Here is a 24,696-nt window from a genome sequence, read left to right on the forward strand (position 1 = left end):
CAGAATTAAGTGCCATCATGTTGCACAGTGCTAGGGAGTATAAGTGCTTCTTTACAGACAGGAAGACAATAGTAAGATAGGTGCATATTCAATGGGGATTAGTCATATCAGCCTCTGGGATTAGGTGTTGTACAGTATGTTCTGAAGAGGGGAGTTTATAGTTTCTTCTAGAAGACGGTGAGTGAGTCCTGAGGTAGGTCATTCCACCAATGGGGTGAAGTTCATAAGAATGGTGCCATACACATAGATCTGCGTTTCTGTGTAAATAAGGAAAGTCAAACAATCCAAACTGTCTAAGATTTTGCTGGCAGTGTATAATTAAAATGTTTGTGATATTTTAAAGAAAAAAAAATACAAACATGAGTACAGGAATGTTTTACCTCCAAATAATGTTATTTCTATCATCTTCATTAGCACAATGTAGGTAGAAAGGCTTGCATATGAATTCTTAGTTTTATTATGAAAACCACGGTCTATCCATTGTTATCATGTCTTATTTTTGTTGGGTTTGTTCCTTTTAATGCCAGGTTTTTGTATACTGCAGCATTCTATATACAGTAACATAATACAGTGTATTGTGTAATTTATCTGTGTTTTATTTAATTTTATATCAGATACGACTGATACTGAGACCATTATTTTTGGCTTTAGCACTGGAAAAAGAATATGGAACACAATCAAAAACCAGGACATCTTCATCATGTACAGTTTATTATACATCTTTACAATAATTAAGGCAAACTTTGAGCAAGAACTGCTGAAACATATGTAAATTATCTTCTAAATACTCCATGAAACCATATAGCTGTATATACAAAATACTGAACAAATTAACTGCCTGGCACAATACATTACTATTATACTGTAGTACAAATAGTTTTACATACAGTAAATGTGTTGTAGTATTAGGTATAAGGGTGACACCATACAGAGCAGTGAATAAACATCTTTTAATCCCACAATGTAATATTTTATTTCAAATCCAACTTTGAAATAAACAAACTGTGTCATGGAATGGCATTACAGTATAAACCTGTGTCATGATATTTTGTAAATGAGGTTTCAGTTTCTTTAGACCACAAATGTAATGAAAGACCATAGGCTTTTTTTGTCCTCATTGTGCCACAACTTTGAAATAGTGGAAATGTGGTGGGAATTATCTATCTTTAGTACCTGTACACATTTTGTCATCCAGTACCATTTGCCAGTAGAGGTCAGCAAAGCAACATCAAGAAACAAAATCACTGAAAATGACATTTCATGACTGCTGTTTACTTGAGTGGTTTAAGCTGTGTGCCATCACTTCCTGTTACTTCCTCTTTACTTCCTGTTGATTTCTCATCTCCACTGCTCTCATGTGATATTACACACAAGTGATCGTTCACTGTTCTTTCTGACTGAATTTTTATTCACCATGGTCATTGTTTACTCTTGAATAAAGGACTAAGGGAATTCAGCCTTCACTGAGCATTAAAACAGCTTGGTGAAAATTATTATAAGAAAATGAAGAAGCATCATCCCTGCAGAACACTAAATCACTTCACCACGCCATGTTTGTAGTATAATGATAATAGAGAAACATACTGAAATCAGGAATATAGAAAACTGGATAGTCAGCAAGTAAAACAACATACAAAAAAACAACACTCTTAGGAGAACCAATTAATAATAACCTGTTTTTCATTCAATGTTGTACAGTATATAATGTAATACATAAGGGAGGCAGTTGCCCTATAAATAATTTCTCATACTTTCAGGAATGCTTCAAAAGACATTATAAACATTAAGGATAAAATATATGTTTTAATAACAAGCAGAAGTTTATCCCATTTCTAAATACATAAATAACACTTTTCAAGAGTTTTTATATTTAAAATCTTTTTATTTTTTTCTGGTCTTATGAGGACATAAAATAATTTTTATCAAAATAATAATACTCCATAATTTTCATTTTTCTACTTTAAATAATTTACAGCATAAATCATTATAATCTAAATCTTTGTTATGTGATAGAAAATAAATTTTAGCTCAACAATCTTCATTACAATATAAATAATAAATAAATATATATTGTATAAATTAAATACTAAAATAAGCATTTCTACGGTTCTTGCAAATTATATCTCCTGGAAAATATAGAACTCATGCTCCAAAATGTTTCAGTTTTTATTGTAGGCATTGGGAATATTTTTCTTGTAATTAATGCAGGATACTTTACATTACATTATGTACATTATGTGTCTGTTTTACCATTATTCTAAATACTCGTTATGTATAATGATTGGCTCAGAAATTTACTAAGGTAGGTTCAGTGCACATATTACACACAATGAGTTGTAGAATTGTGTTGCTTAAGGAATGACTTTCACAGGACAAGTAACTTGCCTAATGATTTATTACTTAAAACATCTCAAATTATTAACATCTCCAGCTGAATATCAAATCAATACTTCAATTGCCTTTGTTTCTAATTTAGCCTGTGTATTACATTATACATCCTGTAATACAGGGCTTGAGAATAATATACAGTATTATACTTAAAGGAATTAATTGCATCCATACTCTGTATGGTCTGACCATACAGTATATAGACATAATTTTCTGTAGTTTTAGAAAATGAAAATGTATTTTGATTTCTGGAAAAAAAGTTTGCAAAACAGCGTAATTTGAATTACTTTTCAGGAACATCCGTTTTTGAACACTGATAAATAAATATGGCATCAAACTATGGCTGCCAAAACCACAAGATTACAAACATTGTATGTAACACTATGGCAGGTATTAAACCAGCTGACCTGAGAAGATTTCTCAATTGCATATGTAAATTAAGATAGACGAAAGCTGAAATGGTATTGTCATATGTAACTTTACTGGCAAACAACAGATAGATTTACATATTTAATCCGTGCCTCTGTTGAATTTCTTGCAGATTTCATGACCAAAAAGTCTAAAAAAAATACTTATGATTTCTCATAATTATTTTAGTGGTTTAACTTAATGCCTACAAAGCACCTAAATGTTGCTGGTCTTTCACATAAACAGATTACCACAGAGAGAGATGTGGAAAAAAAATGGCTCTAAATTATGCCAACTGGCATTCACATCATTGTGAAACACACACGAGAGAAAACAAGCTAAGAATGGAGATTACACAAAGGTGAGGAAAAAAACATCAAATGGACAAGGACTTCACCACACCAACACCAATGGCAATTCTGTAAACATCAGTGTAAAACTGAAGAGTTATTATGAAATTCTGTAATGAAATGAAGCAAGAGAAATGAGTTTGACTACTCATCCATGGATTAGTCTATGTACAGTACTTGCAAGACTACCAGGGCTCTTTTTCTGCCTTTTTAACTTTGCCAGTTTTATGGCTGACAGCCCACAACGACTCAGTGCACATCAACGATGTTAAAGCTTGCAAAGAAAATTGGTCTCACAGACTATTAAATGCACACTCATGTGTTGTTAATAGCATGTTGTTATTATTATATAAACTATAAAATTGTTTTCAAAGTTCCCCATTTCAGCATAATTTCCCCCAAACATCATAATGCAGAACACAAGGCTTTGTGAATTTGTGACTTCTGTTATGTGTACACTGGCTCTCAGGTATTTTGATTAGAGAGAGGAATATGGTTGAGATACACTCTTAAGCATATTAACTTTTCTTATTTTGTGTTCAATGTACCAATCAAAATAGATATTAATCAATTAATCACAAGAATGACTAAATTATATATTGTTAATAGAGTAAAAATGTGACTGAATTACAGGAAATGTGCAAAATTTAAAATATTAAGGTTTTAAAGACTTAATTCTATACCACATGCTTTTAAGTCAACCCCAGACTGCTGTTTCACCATTGTGTTAACTGAGTTGGCCCTTAACTGCTGAAATGGGCTTAAGATCAGTATGAGATTTGCAATTCATAACACCATTATATCTGCATGGCAGCATGATTGTGTAGTGGTTAACATTGTTGCCTTGCAATACTGGGGCTTCAGGATCACTTCCTGGGGTGCTACCTGTGTGGAGTTTGTATGCTCTCCCAGTGTTCATGTGGGTTTCCTCCAGGTGCTCTGGTTTCTTCCCACAGGCCAAAGATATACGGGTAGATTAATTGGGGTCTGGGGAAAGTGGTCCTGGTGCGAGTGTGTGCCTGTTTGTGCTCTTGGATGAACTGGTTTCCCGTCTAGGTTATACACTGCCTTGTACCCATTGCTTGCTGGGATAGGCTCTGGCTTCCCTGGGATCCTGCATTGGATAAAGAGGTTAGAAAATGGATGGGTGGATGGACTTACAGTATATCTTCATTGTTGTTAGAACTTTTCAGACCTCAAGCAAGGATATCCTCCATAGTTTTCTTATGTTGTTAAGGGTTGCTGGACAGACTTTGGCTGCTTTTCCCATTTGTTGCCTCATTCATGGTATCATTGGCCAAGTCTTTGTCAGTCATACTGGGTGGCTCCAGTGCCTTCCTATCAGTAGATTCTTCTTCCTTTCGTGGTTTACAAAGCAAGCACAGAAAGTTTGAGCATGCCCACAGTCCTTGAGAAATGCTAGAAGAGAACAACTTTTTGCAGGGGTGACAAAACTGGTAGAACACCAGCATGAAAAAGATGCCAATGGAGTACCCAATCAGAAGCTGCAAGACCAACAGAGGGGCGCATATATACCTATAGAACTCTGTCTGGTAAACGTACCACAACAAAATGAGCGTGGCGTTCTCCACAAACCTCAGCATGTAATACACCGCCATCCTATACCAGTTCTGTGACTTATTGATCAAGTCGGGGTCGTTGAGTTTCAGCTGCACCGCCGACCAGCAGAACATGTTGATCCCGGCGTAGAGAAAGGTAAGAAGGCACAGAACAATGGTGGTGCCGACTCTAGTCAAGGTCTTCTCAATGTTCTCTGGGAAAGGAGACTTGCTCTGCCAGAAGAGAATCCAGGGATAGAAGAAGAAGACAAAGAAGTTGAGCAGCACAACGGGCAGGATCCATATCTGAAGCACGGAGCTGAAGAGGACGAGGACAACCACTCGTGTGGCAATCTCAAAACTCCTCCAGAGGAATATACACAGGTATGCTGCTGGCTTTACGTCTACCTCATAGTCATCATACTTGATCTTTATGGCAAGAATGTTACAGCGGAGGGCACCATACACTATTGACAGCAGAGATATCACCATCAATGTCCCTAGAAGAAAGAAAACGAATTAAGATGAAAACACCACACCTTGTTTGCGAACAGGCTCAATTATATGATATTCTATTAAAAAGATAGACTAATTCCTTATATATTTCAATAATTTGTGGACTTCTACAATAAAAAAAAACTCATACTCACTGTACCTTCAAGCCATCTTATTAAACATAAAAAAATGTTACTGAAAAACTAACGGTCCCCTGCTGTTTATTCCTGTATCCTGAATCCTTGCAGTTTTGCTACAGAACCTTTATTTCTGCTTTAGTGCTTGAAAGAATGATCTTTAAAAGATCTTCACCTACTTCTTTTCATCAGCTGTACAAAGTATGAGCTGAAATCACAGCTAATGTAGGCGTTGTGTGGACTGCTAATTAACTGTAGGTGTTAAGAGCCAATCCAACACAATGACTTGTGAACTAATTTATAGCAGCTGGCAGAGCCGGAGCTGGAATAGGCCCAACATCAAAGCAGTGCAAATGGCACACATTAAACATTGTGGCTGCTTAGAACAGTATCACCACTCATTAAAATTTAAAGATCACTTTTTGGTGGTGAAAGCATGCAGACAGGAACCTTTGACTTTGGACTATCTTAGAAATATTACTTTTCCTTCACAGAACCATATCAATGGAATTGTTTTCATTTGAACACAGCATTCAAATTGAAACAACAAAAGGTACTGTATCTACATGCTGAATTTCACACTGATGAAGCTGAGCTAATTTTAGTTTGTGGGTGGCACAGAGTAATTCTGAAAGTACAAAAGCCATTAGTCATTCAAATCCATCAGGCATTTCAAATCCCATCTGTTGACCATATTCTTTTAAACTATTATTATGCACTAAACACATCGTTATACTGCTTTAATAATACGAGAGGACTCAACGTTTCAAAGTGATACATCTTCCATTGTATTTCCATGATACATCCCTGCCGCTTCTTTCTAAACAGTCCATTCTAGATTGAGCAGCTGTAATACACTTCTTACTGGATTCCCTGCTTCGGTAATCTGTCTTTTCCAACTGTTGCAATCTGCTGCTCCCTCTGTATTCTCTCTGCGTCTTTTTCCTGGTACAGTACAACTCCTTTACTTCAGACTATCCAACGACTCCTGTCTCTGCACACATTCAGCTCAGGATTCTTGGTCTTTCCAGCTGCCTTTTTCATTGCTCTGCAACCATCCGACCTCCAGAAACTCTCCTCTCTCTTTATCCTCTCGTCTTCTCCAGTCATCCCTTTGCTTTTTTGCCTCTGGTGCACACTCTATCTCTTCTGCAACCCCTCTGTGGTGGAACAAAATAGCCTACAGCCAGCACTCACCTTTCAGTGCCTTCTCCTTTCATTTCTACACCGCATCTACTCTGGGGTTTACCATTCTTAATACTAATAGACACACACATGTACAAGATAAGCTGACTTCTGTAGTTTCCTGTTTTCTCCTTGGCTATTGTTTCTTTTGTTAATCATATTATCCTGGTGCACTGTGCTGATCATGCTGTACTCTTTATTAATATAGCTTCATACAGTATATATTCCCCAATTTATTATATCATTCTCATTCTTGGACTACAGTGTATGTTAAATGAACACAGGATGAGTTACTTCCATCCATTATGAGAAAGCTGCTCCTTCCTGCTCTGGTGAGTGTCACGACAAACTACAGTCTTATCCAGAAACAGATAAGCAATCAGGACTTCATCCTGAATGGGATACTAGTCCCTTGCAGGGCACGCACAAAGATCTCGAAGGCATCAATGAACAGAAATAGCACGAAAACCCATACTGACACAGGGAGCACATGCAAACTCCACACAGAAAGAATCAAAGCCTGGATGCAGGAGCTGTATGGGAGCAGCAGCACTATCATTCTGCTGTGTAATGTGTAAAACTGTCATACCTCATTCTACAAATGGTAATTAAATACTGCAAGCTTTAATAAAAGTGTCTGCAAAATTAATAAAAATGATATGAGGAATAATATCCAGAATATGACAATGAGATGGCTTATATAGGGGAATCTTTGATGTAGTTACATCTCTATTTTGCACTGTAGGGGTTTATTGGGCTTTTGCTTCAAAAAACAAATAGATTTTTCAAGGTTAACAGTAGACTAGAAATTATGGGAGTTACTGTATGTGCTTATGCATTGTACCTTAGTGTACCTCATGACCTGCTGAATTCCAGACATACTTTTTTAGCACCTTACAAAGCAAGGCTTTAAAGTAGGTTAAACTATTAATACAGCCTGTTATTGTTTTTTTTCTATAGTATAGCACTGATTAAAATTTTACCTTCTCAAAAAAGTAACTTTACAAATGCTTAAAACTGACTTTTGAACCTGTAGTTTCAAGTTTCATTAAAATGAATTTTGAAATTAGCCTGTTGTTTATTTCAACACATACTGTATGTACTATTTCTGACTGATTATAAAATCCCTCGTTGCAAAGTGTCTGGGACCATGCTAACCATAAAATAAAAAAAGAGACTGTTTTTTTTATATAGACCATCCGGTACAAAGTGAAAGAGAGATGTTATCTTTGAAAAGTTTGCCCTTTCTGTTGCATTTTTGAGCTATTTAAGTCACACTGAATAATACAACATACTGTACCTTAGAGTGCCTGATAGTTACTGTAAATCAATTTTAATGTTATACTGTTATGAAAGTGGAGCCGATAAAAGTAAAATATTTTAATCTCATACTCCTCTAATGAACTGAAAAGGAAACCTTTAACATGCCTTTTTTTTTATTTTTTTTCTAATTAAGTGAGCGTTCCTTTGTTTTCTCTGATCATGTGAGAACAGCGCATTTGGGGTATCTTAGACCTCATGTCAATAAAACTAAGAGAAGATTGGAGCAGGTTCTATAGCCCGCTTTGGATGCCAATATGGTTTTTGCACAGACAATAGGAAAGCTGTGCTCATTCATTAATTACATTCTGACAAACTCAGAGTCTCAAAATGCAAATCTTACAATTACTTTATAAGGCGTAACTTGTTACTATGTTTGCTCCTTCTGTATGTTCATCTGGGATCACGTGAGGCTTGAATGACTCACAATCAACCAGGTTCCTTAACCAGGCAAGTAAAAAAATCTGGATTTCACCTTAACTGAGTATAATCTATACAAATAAAATTGTGCTTTGAATATTGTACCATACACATGATTGCTTACCTCTTCCCCAGGTCACCCCCTGCTGCAGCACACAGATGTAGAGCTGGAGTGTGAGCTGTGGAGCGGAGCCCAGGAAGGCCTGGATTACGGATGTCCTGGCAAAAGCAGCCCGATGGGTGAAGATTTTGCCCTCAGCCTGCCCCACTTCCTTCTCAACCTCTTCTGACAGGCCTTCCTTTGGCATCTGTTTCTTCCTAGTAATGCTGACATATGGCTCCTCGATTTTACCGGAGCTGCCATAAATCCAGAAAGCTTCCAGGCACCTGCAGTAGTGAACAGTTCAGTTTTAATTCTGCATATTCTCCAAGCTCCTTCACTGCCCCCAATAATTGTACAGTTCTCTTATTTTCAAAATACTATCTCTTTGTTGGGGAAAAGCCACTGAAAAGGAACTTCCAAGTGAGCACCTTCTGGTAATTGTACATGGGGCAGAGAGGTGGCCTTGTGGCTAAGGATCTGTGCCTATAGCTGGAAGGTTGCTGGTTCAAATCCTGTGGCTGGCAGAGGAATCCTACTCCCTTTGGCCCCCGAGCAAGGCCCTTCACCCTAGCCTCTCTGTGGGTGCCATATAAATGGCTGACCTTGTGCTCTGACCCCAAGCTTCACTCTCCCTGTCTGTGTGTCTCAATGAGAGCAAGCTAAAGTTAAGCAAAGATAAATTCCTAATGTAAGAAATTGTATATAGCTAATAAAGTGATCTTAACTGTGAAATGATATTAAATATAGTGTACATGTTATATGTTACACCGGTGATTAACCAAAGTACTCATTTGACAATAAAATACTACATTTTGTATTTCTTTTCTCAGGTGTTTTGGATTTTATCATCCTCTTGAGGTTTTATTTTCTTGATACCGATAATACATTGTGACCTACTGTGTTTTCTGCTATACAAAATTGTCAGTGTGCACAAGACACAAGACACTGTAAAACATTTAGAAAACATTTTATCACAGATTTCCAAAATACCAAACTTATGCTTTAAAAACTAAAAGAATGGAAGAACATTCAAAACACCGCTATGACTCTCTATGCGATGTATTGCATTTAAAATGGTCAAGAAAAATTTGTATTTCAATAAAAGTGGCACAGTCTGAAAAAAGGCTCAACTACTGCAATGCAGCGCAGAATAGTGCAGACAGCAATCAAGTACCCAGTCTTAAGCAACCGCTGATATGCCTACTGTACCTTTTCATTATTGAAGCTATTAAATATTTTAAAAACAAACAGCTTTTTAGCATTTCTCTTGGGTCATAATAAGTATTTTTAGAACCTGCTTATTTTTTTGCAATTGCTCTTGCTTTTGAACTTTAAATTACTAAGTGTTTCCTAAACAGAACTCTTGGGTTTACTGCAACACATCCTTCACTGCTATCTCACATACTATATGAGGGTCCACAAAAATTCTTTTGATTTCATAAGAAAGAGCTAGGAAAAGGGATGTGCTTACTGTATTTGCACATAGAATGTTTATTGAATTTGAATAAAACTAAGAGAAACTGGGCTGAGTTATATACTGTACACTACTGGCAGCAAATATACTCTTTTCAACAGTACTACTGTTCATATTGCTATGGTTCTATTTATTAACTTCATTATGGCGCCTGAGTGTGCTCATATGTCTGTGCACACCAAACACATTATCAAAATGTGCAAATGCTGCTTTTGCATGCTTGTGAAGAATGATCATTATTAATTGACAAACACAGAGGACAGGCTCTTTGTTCAATCAATATTTTTCAAAACCTAAAGGGGCCAATACAACTAGAATGCATGTTTAGTGGCTGACTGGTTTGACACAAATTAGTACATGCTAATCAAATCTACATGCATTTGTTTTACTCTGTCTGAAGATACATATTAAGGGGTTTTCTTGTTGAAAACCCAGTAAATATATATATATAATATCTGACATAATAATGACTGCTAGATAAAAGTAAAAAGATGCATGGAAATGTGCAGAATTACTAGTGTGTAGTCACATGTTCTGTATTTTTACTATAAAGGTTTGGCTCTCTTCTTATGGAACAAAAAGAGATACTGTATATTCCTTTGTGATTAAATCAGATCAGCTTTTTTAAGCAAAAAAACACCACTAATTCACATACTAAAGCATGAAAAATGCCAATCCTATGCATTATAATTTAATTTTGTTCTTCTTATCAAAATGACATTATATGGAACTCTCAACTACTTAAATATGCTGTTTATCCTGTTGCATTCTGTGCAGTTAGGACAGTCTATAGTATTACGTTCTATATTTAAGATTTCTTTTGAGGAGCCTTTAAGATAAAAAAATATTATATACAAGATACTGTAGACAGTAAGTCATCAATTTTTATGAGGTCAAGGACCCAGCTTACAAAAAAAATATCGAATATAGAGTTCTTTATAAAATTAAGTCCCTAACATTATGAGGGGATCTTTGGACATAGTTTAAGTGGAAGCTACAGAAAAGTTACTTTAAAATTGATAATTTTTTTAGGCATTTTTTCACACAGAGATGGAACAAGCTTTTTTCTGGAACAAGCTACCCAGACATGTTGTCAAAGTTAATACTCTGAGTTCTTTCATGAAATGGCTGGATGAGAATAATTACTGTAGTTACTACTAATTGAGCTGGATGGACTCTCATGAGCCTCTTACTGTATGTTCGTAATCTCCAAATTTGCTTGGAAAATAAACTTTATAGTGTAATGATTGTTTACTCTAGTGTAAACTACAATGATTTAAATTGTGAAGGGCTCTACAGCATTCCCTAGAAAATAAAGACAATTATATTTTTACAAAATCAGGAACCCAAATGTATAATTATCCAGAAGTTAAAATGCTTGTTTAACAAAGTGGAAGCACAGTTTGTGTACTCTATACTGTACTGTATGTATATAGAAATACAGATATACTGTACATCATATTTAAAACTCTGGAACATGCAAACACGGTTCATTTGTATAATATGCGAACCCTGAAGACATATTCAATATGGCTGACAGGTCTGTCTGCTTTTTATATTATGAAAATACATTTAAATTAAGAGGCAATCAAACAGCGGGATGTTTCTTTCCACGAAAATGCTCCTTTAGGTTTCTTCATCTGTCAACAGGTCTCGTTTTTTTGCAGTTTCTAACAGAATTTACAACAAATGTAGTTCTTAAATTCCTGGCAGCTTTTGTGCACCAACACAGAATCAAATTATAAAGAGCATTGTTTAGTTTCCTGCATGCTTTTGCACTTTCTTGACAACTCTTGAGTAAGTGTGTGGTTTTAGCATCCAGCTGTGTGTGGCAGATGGGCAGCGCTGCTGGAGGATAACAGTGTGGGTAGGATCGAGACACCAAGCATATCTGCACAGATTACTGTACTGTATGTAGCCATCCCTGAGTAAGCATATCAGGGAGTGAGATTCATTTTGTTGCATGGCCCAACAGATTTTTTAGCCGGAAGGGATATTTCATACATTTCTTTGGTGTAGACCATAAGTTTATAATGTGCAGCCACATAAATCTTTTTAGAAACGGCAACTAATGGAACGTGACAGGTAGAAAAGCTGCTGAAGAAATGTTAATTTTGTAACCGCTTTCACAATATAGGAGATTGTGTAGCATCATACACCTTTTGTGTCAAAGCATACACCTTTTTAAATAACTTCTTGTGATGAAATACAAAACTAGTAATGTGTTTATTTTACATGTTCTAACGTTGAAGGAGATTTTTTTAAATTCAAAATGTAACCGACGCAGCGAGCCGCCGCATCATCATTTATCACAGCAGATGCTACTGATGCCCTCGTCGCATATAACTGGCCTAAGCAGACTGCATGCAATGCAGATGCAGCATAATGCATTTACAGCATGGGGCCTGTGGTAAACAAAACGATAAGAAAACACCACAGCTAGAAAATAGAAAGCTTGCAAAATCATGGTTAAAGATTAAAGCTCAAGTTCGAAACTGATGCTCGATGTTTGGTGCTGATAAAAAGCATTTAGCTCCATATACATTAAATATGCGCACGGTGTCAAAATTACAATCGCGTTTCAGAACGCACGATGTGATAACTCACGGCAGCAGTAACTTTTACCTTGTCCCTCTTCAAATTAATGTACAGTAAATAGCAATTGATATTTCAAACCTGAACACTAAACAAAGGCGAATATCGCAGCGAGGAAAAAAAACGAATGTCTTAAGTGAATTGATGCAACTCCTAGGCAGCCTCGGCATGCCTGACCTACCTGACAATTGGCCCAAGCTGAATAATATGAAGAAACAACACGAGGGGTCTATCCCTGCTTAGGTCTCGGTGAATAAAGGTTAGGGTGAGCTGTACCAGCACCGACGGCACCAGCACAAAGAGGAGAGTCAGCCCCTGCCAGATCTTGTCCCCGGCAGATCTGTAAGTGGTGCTCAGGTACACAGCAGCGGTCGTCTCGGCAATGAAAAGCGAGACGGACACAAAGATGGAGCTGGGGAGTCTCATCGTTACGCGGCCATGGGGAAGAAAACAGGTCTCCGTTGCTTCGTGTTCGCATGGGAAAACCGCACAGGCTCGCCCGTGTCACACAAGGCGAGGAGACTTCGAGATGGAGATGTGCCGAGGCTGCTGCTGCTGCTGCAGAGCAATTTAGCAGGTTGCTTTCAGATGACAGTTCTACCACAGTGATGCTGTAGGGGCCGCTACTGCAAAAGGAAGAAGAATTAAGATTTATGAACAGTATACAGCCAAAACGTAAACATTTTCAGCAGTTCGTTTCTATACAGCTGCATTATTATTTCTTCATTTACTGTCTCACTACAGGTCTTACATTTGTAATTCCCTTTGTTATTCTATCTCAGAGGCTTGTTCTGGTCTGTCCTGGAATGGAAAACCTCTAAAGACAAGCAGGTTGAGAATATGGTGTGGGAGTCCCTTTGAGGCGCTTTTGCTGTTGAAGCAAAATTAACAACACCAGGGACCAGGGTTGCTGCTGTATAATACGAGGTAACATTCTTCAGAGGAGATATAAGCTGAGGTCCTGTTTCTGTGGTAAATAAAGATCACATACAGTAGCACAGCCATGTTCTGACTGTATTCCTAAATTTGCACAATGTGGTCTCCTCAAACTTGTCTCCAGCATAGGCTCTGACCTATTACAACTTCCATGAGGGTAAGCAGCTCAACCTACAGTAGCAAACCCAAAAACCAGAAGGAACTCAATTGGTTTTTGTGGGGAGACAGATCTCCCACACAAGCCTTTTTGGAAATTTTGGAAAAGCGTGTTTGGAAATTACAGCACTCCATTTAATGCAATGAAATTATAACAGTAAATTTTCTACTTTTAAGTGACATTTTACTTTTTGTCTTGTTTTTTTGCCCTGTGCTTGTAACTGCTTCACCAATAACCAATATCATATTTTGAACCTCAAGCTTTAAAGCTTCTTTCTAATGTAAATGTTGGAAGAGTAAGGATTACCTACACTTAAAGTGTGTACTCCACAAAACCACAAGTAAAGATTTTAATTCTGTGGTTTATTTAAAAAAAAACTGTGAAAAACTGTTGGAAAGATCATCAAAACAACATAAAAAGCATAGAGATTCATTAACACACTAGTGACGTGCACATACTGTATAAATGTCATCACAGTGAAGGACACAAGGGAATCAAAGCTGAGCTAACTTGACAAAATATATATCATGTCATAGTATAGATCATATTTAATTAATTATATGTAGAATAATATTGAATAACAGCATCATTGTACACACAAGACTTGAAAGAAAGGACAAAAAACACTGATTTCCACTAGGCCCTAAACTAAATTACAAATGTAGAATTCCATAAACTACAGTGCTTTCAGACTGACCATGATTATCATGACATCAGTTAGGTTTTATTGGTAACGGTATAAAATGATAAATTAAAGCTATGCAGTGGAAAACATAACCTTTTCTCATAAGATTGCAATCAGAAACTAAGCTAAGATATTGGGATATGTGGATTTCATTTGCATCTGCTTTGAAGTCTAGCATTATACCATGAAACTCATTAAACACATCTTCCTTTTTGGTTCTGTGTTTTCTCTTTGCACTCAAATGTGCTGGCATATTGTAAATTGATACGTGGAAACAGTAAACAACACTGTATATGAAGTACTTTAATCTAACATTAAATATGTATTTTATTCTTTTGTTAAACACAATGTTTTTTAAATAGTATATTACACACTATTAATTTCAGGATGTATAATGAATTTAAAGACATTCAACCCTTATCAGGCATGAAGCTCAATTATGAGGGTGGATCAGTAAGGCCATAGAAGAAAGTACTTTAAATTGCTCTAGCAGCAATGTCTCCATCACTTTTCAAACTGTTGAGGCTGTTCTGCAAACCTCAAACCACTAATGAAATTTTGAAATAATAACCACTGGGGGTTAGGTCTGGAATACAAGCTCATTAATTTAGCTGCTCAAACTTGCATTCAGAGATGGTGACTTAGGAAACACCAGACTAGTAGAGAACTACTTTGTCCTGAAGCTGCAGCTCACCTTTGTTGAACAATGCCTTCCTCTTCTGCTTGCTCTACCTTCTCCATCTAATCAGCATAATACTCCTCCATTAATAATAGTTCTATCCGACACTTAATCAGTCACCAGGGCTCCTTTCAAATCCCAGAAAGATTATGAAGATCTTGCCCACTGATGGCTGGATGAATATCATGAGAGTCAGGGACCTTAGTTTGTTTTTTGTCTTTTGATCCAATAGGTTATAACACCTGGAGACAGACATAAATGAAAACTGTCCATTTCTGAGGTGAAGATTTGATTCCTTTCATTATGGCCAGGCACTAATGTTTGGAACATGGAACATTAGTACTCCTAAGGACTATCCCGTCAATTACCAGCCAGACACTGTACTGTACTGTTTGGAGAAATAACTTACAGCACCACCCTGAGTGAAGCCCAAAGATCGGGAAAAGTGTAAATCATGGAACAAGGAGGGGGCTAAACTTGAGCACATGCCTATGTGTATGTTAGAACTCAGCATATTCCATTAACTGATGTCAGCTCATTTTTGAGAGATCCATTATTAAAGTAGAAGCATCACTTTAGTACAACAGTGGTCCCCTATTAGAGAAAGTATAAAATTAAACACTTTTGCAAAGTTTTGAAGGAATAAAATAAAATGTTCCAAGACTCTGTTCTATGAAAGTTCTTGCCCACCTCAATATAGCTGACAAAAATATAGGATGTTAATTTGACATGAACTAAACCAAACAACCAAAATGTAGCTGAGATCTATGAAAGCTTTCAGAATACATAAATTCAAGATGTTTAAATTTATAAGAAAGTGTTTTTGTTTAGTTTGAACAAGGTGTGGAATATATGTATTGTAATCTGTTTGATAGTCTGAAAATTACCACACTGAATATTATAGACCTTGAAGAAATAATTATCCAAAAACAAAAAGAATATAAATTACTGCATAATCTCAGGTCAAAAAACAAAAAAGAAATAGCAATACAGTACACAGAATACTGCTGAAAAATAACTGCATTGTAATTGATCATTGCAAACAAATTCACACAGAATTGTACATCTTTCGTTTCTTTCAATAAACGGTAAATAAAACTTATTATAAAGCATAAATACACAAAGAAGCATAATAAATAAGCAGCCAAACAGTGTGAATATCTGTTTGTTTATACAGTGACCTGACATTTAAAAAATGAATGCTGAGCTTGAGACAAAAATGTAACATCTCTGCTTTTAGGATAACTGTAGGATTTAATTTCATTACAGAATTCCAAAACCAGTACTTTTTCACACGACTGCTTTGAGTGGCTGTAAGCTGGGTATAATAGACTCAGAATTATATTCCATACTAAGAACTACCCTCTTCATAGAGACAAGCCAGCACAATATACAGTACAATATTTGCAATCTGACCTATAATACAGTCTATGGTCTCCTTGTATTTGTGTTGGTGCACCAGTTTCCTCCACTATTCAAGGACAGCTTGTTAAGTTAATCTGTGTCTCTAAAGTGTTCCTTAACTTGAACCATCCATGCTGTACTCCCACCTTGTCCCATACGCATCAAGAGCAGCCTATCGGTAGTTCCCTGTGAAGTAAGGGCAGTAGACAGGTTCCAATATCCCCGGGATTCTGGATTTCTAGAGGTTTCCTGACATATAGAAATAAATATTTGCACTCTTCACAGAACTGGTCAAGTTCAGACATCTTTCCTTTACAAAGACACACATTACATGTAATTAATTTAATAACACTACTGTATGATTACTTTATCACAGTCACAACTTTAGTGAGAAGCTTTTGAAAAATGATTTAGTCAACTCATTTCTTTAAATTGGCAGCCAAAAAAAGTGCCTTAGTGTGCAATAAAATCACAGCTATCCATTGTCACGGTCATCTAACCACTTAAAAACATCACAGAAAAGTTAGAATGAATAGCAAGGGGCTGATACCAGAACACACTGAGGAATGAACTGAAACTTCCCCTTACAATTCCTGGGACTCTAGAGTGCTAACCGCACTGATCAATAAAAAGCCTTTTTCTTATTGCACTGAAATGGTAACATTATCTAGTAATTCAGGTGGGTAGCTGCGTCAGCATGCGTAGGCTGCAAAGGAACAAGTAATAGGTTTATTCCATGCTGAAAAAAAGAAGAAAGAGAACACAACGTTTCGGCCGTGGAGCCTTCTTCAGGTGTCTACACCTGAAGAAGGTGTCTTGACACCTGAAGAAGCCTCCACGGCCAAAACGTTCTGTTCTCTTTCTTCTTTTTTTCAGCATGGAATAAACCTATTACTTGTTCCTTTCCACATTATCGAGTGTACTGACATGCTCCCTATTATACAAAAGAAGCAAACAACAACAATTAATGTTTCTTAAACATAGTGCATAATCTTGATAACTCATCTTACAAACATAGGTGGCAGTCTGACATTTTCCCCCATAGCAAGTGATTTTACTTACAGTACTTTAATTTCTTTCCATCCTAGCTTGATTCACACTAACATCTTCTGTGAAGCGGTGTCCTCTGAATCATAACTGAAGGGTAGTACAAACACTTTAAAACTGAACACCCATGTGAATTCAGGACATATCCAAAAGAGCTGTGCAATGTTGGTACATGGATAACAACCATAAAAAAATAAAACTAGAACAACAGGTTATGCTGTTTGACTGACAGAAAAATCTAGGAATATATTACACTCTCTGAGATCACTGTAATGCGCATTGCTCCACTGGCAGTAAAGGATCTACACAAACACACTGAAAAGAGGAAATTCAGACTTCTCGGGCTGAATAAGGTCAACCAAAAAACACACTGTTCCAGAAAGACCTTCGAAGAGGCTGTAAATACTGTTAACAGAACAGGACCCTGCTCTGAATTCATCAGAAAACAGGAATTCTGCAAATCTGTCAAGAAGAAAAAAAAAGGAGACAACTTATTAGTCATAAATGATCAAAGGCAAGACGTGCAATTTAACATTAGCATAGAGAGACCAGACCTGCCTTTGTGCCCTGTAGATGTATTTGGAGTTACCAGTCAATCTGTACAACAGTAGAAAGACATAGGCGCTACCAGCCACTCCATGACAAATCCCTGGGCCTTTCTTCAGCAGCCCCTTCTGCCAGGCCATCTCCCCACAGCGAATACACGTGTCCAGATACCGCGGTTTCTTGTTAATTAGGTAGGCTTTGGCAAACAGGTAGGCAACACCTGAGAAACACACAGCCTCTTCAGTTAAGAGTGCAAAACCGACAAAATTGTTTCAATCATGAAATGGAAAAATAAAAATCTTGGTTATGTGAGGTTATCTTAACTACACGTACTGTAGCTGATCATAAACTGGAACCCCATCCAGGTGTACAGTACCACGCCTTGCACCTGTGTTGCTTGCTGGGATAGGCTCCAACTCCCCCCACCATGACACTGAACTGAATAAGCGGATTTAAAAATGGATGGATGACCTTGCACTGAAATAGATATACAATATATAACTTGTCTATCCAAAAGGGTGGGAATTTGTCATTGATGTGGACTAAAGCACAGAACGACTTGCTTGAGCCTTTTCCATGTGTCAGCTGTAGACTGATAAAATGTACAGCGCCCCCCATATACTTAGGAACCTGACCTGGAGCCCCATGACACCAGTGGACCAACTCATTCTCACGCTCAATCATGGCCCCCAGTTCAGCCGGCCAGTTACAGTTCTGCTCCTGGTTCATCAGAAAGTCCACGCTCTGCCACACGAGGTCCCGGTCCCCTGTTGGAAGGAACTCGCTGTATGACAGTAACATCTGGAGGATGGAGGAGAGCCCATGAGCAGCACCTGCGAGGAGATTACACACCCACAAACTGATAGTGAGTGGAAATGGACCTGATGCCTGGCCTGTAATCCAGCCTCCTCTATGTGTTCTTGAGTCTTCAATTAAAATGTGCATTCACAAAACATTTAGACAACTACATTTTAAACTGTAATTGCCTTTCAAACATAACTGGTTTCATTTTAGTATATTTTCACATTTCTTAAACACAGTTTAAAAGCTTAACTTAATAACTAGTATTTCTTTAATAATTATGTTGGATACACAAAATAGTGATGGTACAGTAAATGTTTTGTGAGCACAGCCAAGAGATACAATGTTACAGAGCAAAAAAAAGAACATTGAAACTTCATTTTTAGGAGGGATTATTTTGCGTAACAAAGGATCAGCTATACTAAGTTTAAACTCCACACCATGTGATTCTTAGGCAATCCATTCTATCAAATGCAGTAAAAAGCAACATGCAAAAACATTATTCCTTATGAAATTGATATAAATGACATCCAAGAATCAAAGGCTTTATGAATGTTTATTGCGTATTTACTGTTTGTATAATTACTCCTTCCCGAACTTAAGTTAAGAGCTTCCATTTAGAACTGCAAATTATTTTCATCGGTACTCCAGTGAATGGGCATTTTATCTTGGCTCACTGCTTACATATCCTACATCAGCCCAAAGAAGGTGAAGACAACCCTGGTGTGTCCTCCTGAAACATGCATTGTCGAGCAGAGCATTTTTGCAGGACTTAAACACCAGAAATAATGGGTTGGACAAAGGACTCACACAGCTGGAGTGACAGCACAAACTCTCACGTGCTGACCAGACCTGGTTCCTGTGGAGTCAAGGATTTCCTAGCTAATGTGAATCAATCAAGACCTAGAATTGCACTATGGGAGCCCTCAAACACAACTGCATAGTAGTTTAGCCCACATTTGATCTCCAGGCTAGGGCATAACCAGATAGTCAGCTTGGTATCCCCATAGCGGCACTATTTAAAAATGTTATATATTTATGCATTTGAAAATAATACTTTTCCTGGTGCAAAAACTTGGCACAATTGATTCTCACACTAGTGCCACAGAGATCCATATTACATATCCATATTATTGGAGAGGTTAGTAAAAAATCACACCTTTATGTAAGATCTTTTAAAAAGTTTTAAAAAATTGCAAAGTAAATTCAGTAATATAGACAAAACCTTTAAATACAAATTCTGAGTAGCGTGTTTCCTGGCATTATATGCAATATGAGAAAGAGGAAAAAAATTCAGTAAAGAATCAGTTGCTCAAAGCCAGTGTTATAGGTTCATTCTGTGGCTGTGCACAAAGAAAGCAGCTTTGATTTACTAAGTGAATGGATCTTGTTACAGATTTCAGTGTTGCTCTGAGAAATGTTCTGATCCCAAACAAGTCATAAAGCTGTTAGTCTGAACTTTGCTATAGAATGAGCCCCTGAAAAAAGAAAGTTAGAAAATGGTATGCAAGGACATGGGTCTGGTGCAGGAGCACAAGACAACAAGCAGACAGGTCCAAGAAAAAAATGACATGCAATTTCAGTTGAAATGGTACATGGGGCTGTCACCAATCCACTCACTCTCCAGAAATTTAAAGGAGTCTGGGGATATACAGCAATCTGTGCATTTACTGTGCAGTATTCATGTCTTTTATTACATGCAAACAGTCTCATACTTTGCTTACTATGGCCACTGTGTTGTTGTGAAAGTTTAATCTTCACATCTGAATCACTTCTCCATCTGGTACAGTCAAGGAAAAGTAAGGTTAGCTTTAAATAAGAGGGGAAAGAAAGCACTCAAAGTGTGACTGCTGGATGATCAACAGATTTTACAAGATGTGAGCATAAAGGATCAATGCAGATTTAAAGAAATAGCTTTTGAGAACAATTAAGCCCTTCATGAAAACCAACCCTGCATGACATTTATGGACAATTCATACTTGTAAAACACTGCGTATGTAAATAGGTACTGCAGTACTTAAAACCATGAGGCACATTGCAATTTGAATCTATCAGTTGTCTCCTGTGAGGTGAATAACTGTTGACAAAGATAGACACTGAGGGAATTAAATAATTAGAGCTCTAAGAGGAATCTGCAGCATTACAGACGTACTGTATAACACAGGAAATCCATAATTTATTCCAGAAAGAACTTGAGTTTATTAAAATTGAGCGATGCCTGTCTGTTTAAAAGTCTCAAGCAGATTGAATATGACATTTATAAAGAGAAATATTTTGCCTGACAAGCACTGTGCTTTTGGAGAAAGACAGCAATGTCAAAATACATGTTCTAATCCTCTCTGCTTTGTATGATGCCCCTTGAGCTATTTAGCAAGAAATTCATTTACATATTTGTAAATCATTCAAAACTGGGCTACACAATACAACAAAGAGCATGAGATAATAAAACACATGAAGAAACCAGAAGAATGTGCCTAAGTAAGTGAGGCATCCTTTCAACCAGAAGGAACAGGGGGATAAAGTTATTTAAAGCTTTTCATTTGAAAACATGCACATACTTGGACCAGCTACACCAGCTATAACAAACATTTTAAACTATTTTTTCCAACTCAAAAATAGCACTCAAAATGAAATTGAGGCACCTCTGAGTCTTGAAATTCTCCTTGATATTTCTATGTAGAGAAATACTCTGTTTCTGAAATAGAGCACTGTTCAGAGGTTATAGTACAAGGCATGCTTTGTTGTAATCCCTAAAATACTTTTCGCATATTTAGAGGGGGGTTGTTTATTAAAAGCAAAAACAATACATTAATATGTTGGAGTCTAGTTTGAAGGTTTATGAGTTAATCTGCAAGATCAATGTTTAAAGACTTCAGAAGTAGACATTTTCCTTCTAAGATACTGTAGATGTCGAAGACAAATTATTAAAGCTCTCTTATTATTCTTTTTTAATTTGGAAATGTTAATCAGATAAAAAAAAAGTAGATGGAGAAAGAGCCAATTCATCTTAAAGTGAAGAACTTTAGGTAAGGTAATAGTAAAGGCTTTTTTTCACAAATGCAAATTAAGCTGTGTTTGGAAGAAATAATAAACAGGGGTTTTGGTTTAAAATGTCCACTTAACACATTAGGTGAAGTACTCTCCAGAAATAAAACTTGCTTTTAATTTTAATGGTTGTAAATTATACTGAAGGAGCTATACTTACCTAAATATTCTGTGCCATAATAGGAATACATGAGAGAAAAAGGCTTTCTTTTCTTCCTTGCATACTGCTTTCCAGATTCAATTATAGCCTGGCAGATTGCTTTGATCTGCTCTGGACTTAATACCTGTGTGAAACATGACACATGAAAAACGGTAAATTAAATAAGATACGAATGCTGTATTATTCCATGTCTGAACCTCCTTCCCCCCCCCCCCATAATCCGCCCACATACATATATACTGTATTTTGAAACAACATTTGATCACTGCACACCATTCATTGGAATGATTCATTTGTTTTCGTACTGTACATCTGTCAGTTCTTTTTCGGGAAATGACATTTTACTTTAAACAGAATATTTTTTTTTCCAGTTTAATCATATTTTCCAGTTTAACCTTCTGTATATACTTATTTTGCAAGAGCTTCTATAAAATATAAAAGTTGTGAGAGGTCAGAGACCTTTAAGTAACAGGGTCCTTAAAAACAGATCCGGATGTGACCCCGACCAACAGTTTTAAACGAGCAAAATTAGTCTAGAGACTAAAGAAACAAAAACATTCTTTGGCTTTCCAAGTCTTCCATAGTAACTTCCATAGTTGGGCACTTTCTTTGTCTAAGTCACCAAGTATGGAAACTAAGTATGCAACTAAGTAACAGGAAAAGAGACACTAGCATAAAACAATAGTTTACGCAACAGATGGCGAAATAACAAAACATTACAAAAGTAAATAACAGACATATTGCACACTATTAACAGCTCCAAAACACACACTTCACTTCAGTTAGATCAATGTTGACGTGGTGAAGTGTGATTATTGGTTTTTTTCCGTACTACGTTTTTCTAAGATGCGGCATCTTTCAAAAAGCAAAACAATCATACTGCACTTTTATGGAGAAACGTTTGAAACAAATATATGACATTAAATGACGATGCCATTTTATTTTTTATATTTCACTCCTCATTTAATAGCACAAGTGTTATCTAATATTATACAACAGGACCTGCGTGGCAGTACAGTAGGTAGTTCAAGTTATCATGAGATACAGTACTGACCACGTCTAAATAATTAATCTTTTTAAGATAAGGTATCGCTTTATCTTAGATTTCATTTTGATTCTAGTGGAACGCCATTTCAGAAAGGCAACTACAGCTTTACGTTTGGATTATTTAAAACGTACATTTGTTAGTGCGCAGTTCATAAATCATGATCTTCCTCTCGCGGCTAAGAAAAGTATTGCACAGAAGCGTCAGCGAATAGCGTTCATTCAATGGTAGCGAGCTGCGACGCGCAACTTTGTGAACTTAAAATGAATAAACCTAGCGGAGGCCCGTTCGGATCCATCTTCAAAAACAGTCTTATTGTATCACTTTTCAGAACCTTACCTCTATTCCGAGATTCTGTTTAAGAACTAGAGCGCCGCACAGATAACCGGCTCTTCCAACAAAAAGCTCATCGGAGCCGCATTCGAGGAAGGTGAGGGGCGCGCACACCTCCCAGAGGTTCCGAAATTTGGTGAGGGGCTTGACAAAGTCCGCCAGCCCCAGAGCTTTGTAGACCATCGCTGCGACTGCGTAGATACCCGCTCCCCCCAGGAGAAAGGCAGCTCGCATGTTCTTATCTGGCTCGGCATCAACGGACCGCACGTATACATCAATGATTCGCTTCGCTGTTTTCAGGTAGTTGTCCCTGTGCGGGGCAAACAAAGGACACTCGGAGACGTAGTATAACATGTATGCCACCCCCGCCGGACCGTCATACAGACCCCCATCGAGGCAGTCACTTGGATCGGTGGCAATGGGAACCGTCTTAATAATCTTCTCGATAGTGCTAATCACTATGGGCACCACAGCCTCCTTGCCCTGCCCTGTCAGTAAAGCACCTTTGTAATCATCGAACCGGTTGGCAAAGCAACGGTGGGTTTCCATCACAGAATTAATGAACAAATGTAACACAAAATGCAGACCAAAAAAAAACAAACAAAAACAAACCAAAACTTGAGCAAATGCCGTTCAGAGCTGTGCTCGGATTAACAAATGTTTCCTTTTTTATGTGGTAAAAATTTCAGTATTTAACAAATCAGGAGGTTTGAGTTTAAGAACGGCAGGCTAGCAATAACAAACCAGGTACAAAATAAAAACGCGCAGAAGGCTGCTGGGCTCAGAGACGTTTGTAGGGAACCCGGAAATGGTCTTTTGTGAAACCAGCGATTTGTGGGACTTGTAGTATGTTGTCAATCAAAATAATTTGAATCAATTTATTAATTAACCAAGGCAGCGCGAGCTTTTTGTACAGTTCACAACATCTTCTTTTAAACCATGGCACAAAACCGTGTACTAAACGTTATCACTATTTTTCATTATTTTTATTACATCTTTATGAGGCACGTACTGTACTGTAGACGGGGCATGGCATCTACTGTAGAGTTGTGACACAGGAGGATTTTAATTAATTTGTTGAGAGCACAGTAGCAGGAAGCCTGATTCTGCAGTGATGAAGATAACAATAAATGTATCCCCCTTTGGGATTAAACATCACTGTGAGATATTATAGTCCTCGCAAGGGCAAATTTTAATTTGGATTTTCTTTGTTAGCCAAATATTAAAACGGGCAGAATGATAGTCGCAGAAGTCCAACACTTAAGGACACCAAGAGTACATACCCATTGCCTAACAGTTCCCCCGCCCTAAACTTTCTTTTTGGGCCCCTTGTTTCAACACGTAAATGCCTTTTCACAACTGCTATTTAGATTGTGATGAAATACAAAGGCGTTTAAAAATCAATTACTTCATTTTTTGTTGCA

The 24,696-nt window shown here is 37.1% G+C and overlaps 2 protein-coding genes across 2 annotated transcripts; both read right to left on the bottom strand.

Annotated features, from left to right (window-relative positions):
• Window positions 1-694: 694 nt before the first annotated feature.
• On the bottom strand, window positions 695-16,482 carry xk (X-linked Kx blood group antigen, Kell and VPS13A binding protein). The gene is made up of 4 exons (XM_088914650.1): window positions 16,442-16,482; window positions 12,616-13,060; window positions 8,387-8,649; window positions 695-5,205 (listed from the first exon to the last, which is right to left on the bottom strand). Exons 2-4 carry the CDS (start codon window positions 12,858-12,860, stop codon window positions 4,379-4,381), a joined length of 1,335 nt encoding a protein of 444 aa, XP_088770776.1. The 5' UTR covers window positions 12,861-13,060; window positions 16,442-16,482; the 3' UTR covers window positions 695-4,378.
• On the bottom strand, window positions 16,126-24,033 carry LOC148835860 (lanC-like protein 3). Its single transcript, XM_088914651.1, has 5 exons — window positions 23,279-24,033; window positions 21,895-22,018; window positions 18,524-18,721; window positions 17,901-18,108; window positions 16,126-17,804 (listed from the first exon to the last, which is right to left on the bottom strand). The coding sequence occupies exons 1-5, from the start codon at window positions 23,819-23,821 to the stop codon at window positions 17,645-17,647; spliced, it is 1,233 nt and encodes a 410-aa protein (XP_088770777.1). The 5' UTR covers window positions 23,822-24,033; the 3' UTR covers window positions 16,126-17,644.
• Between the last annotated feature and the right edge of the window lie 663 nt (window positions 24,034-24,696).

Source organism: Atractosteus spatula, chromosome 4 (assembly GCF_055471065.1).
Source record: "Atractosteus spatula isolate fAtrSpa1 chromosome 4, fAtrSpa1.hap1, whole genome shotgun sequence".
Classification (NCBI taxonomy): Eukaryota; Metazoa; Chordata; class Actinopteri; order Semionotiformes; family Lepisosteidae; genus Atractosteus; species Atractosteus spatula.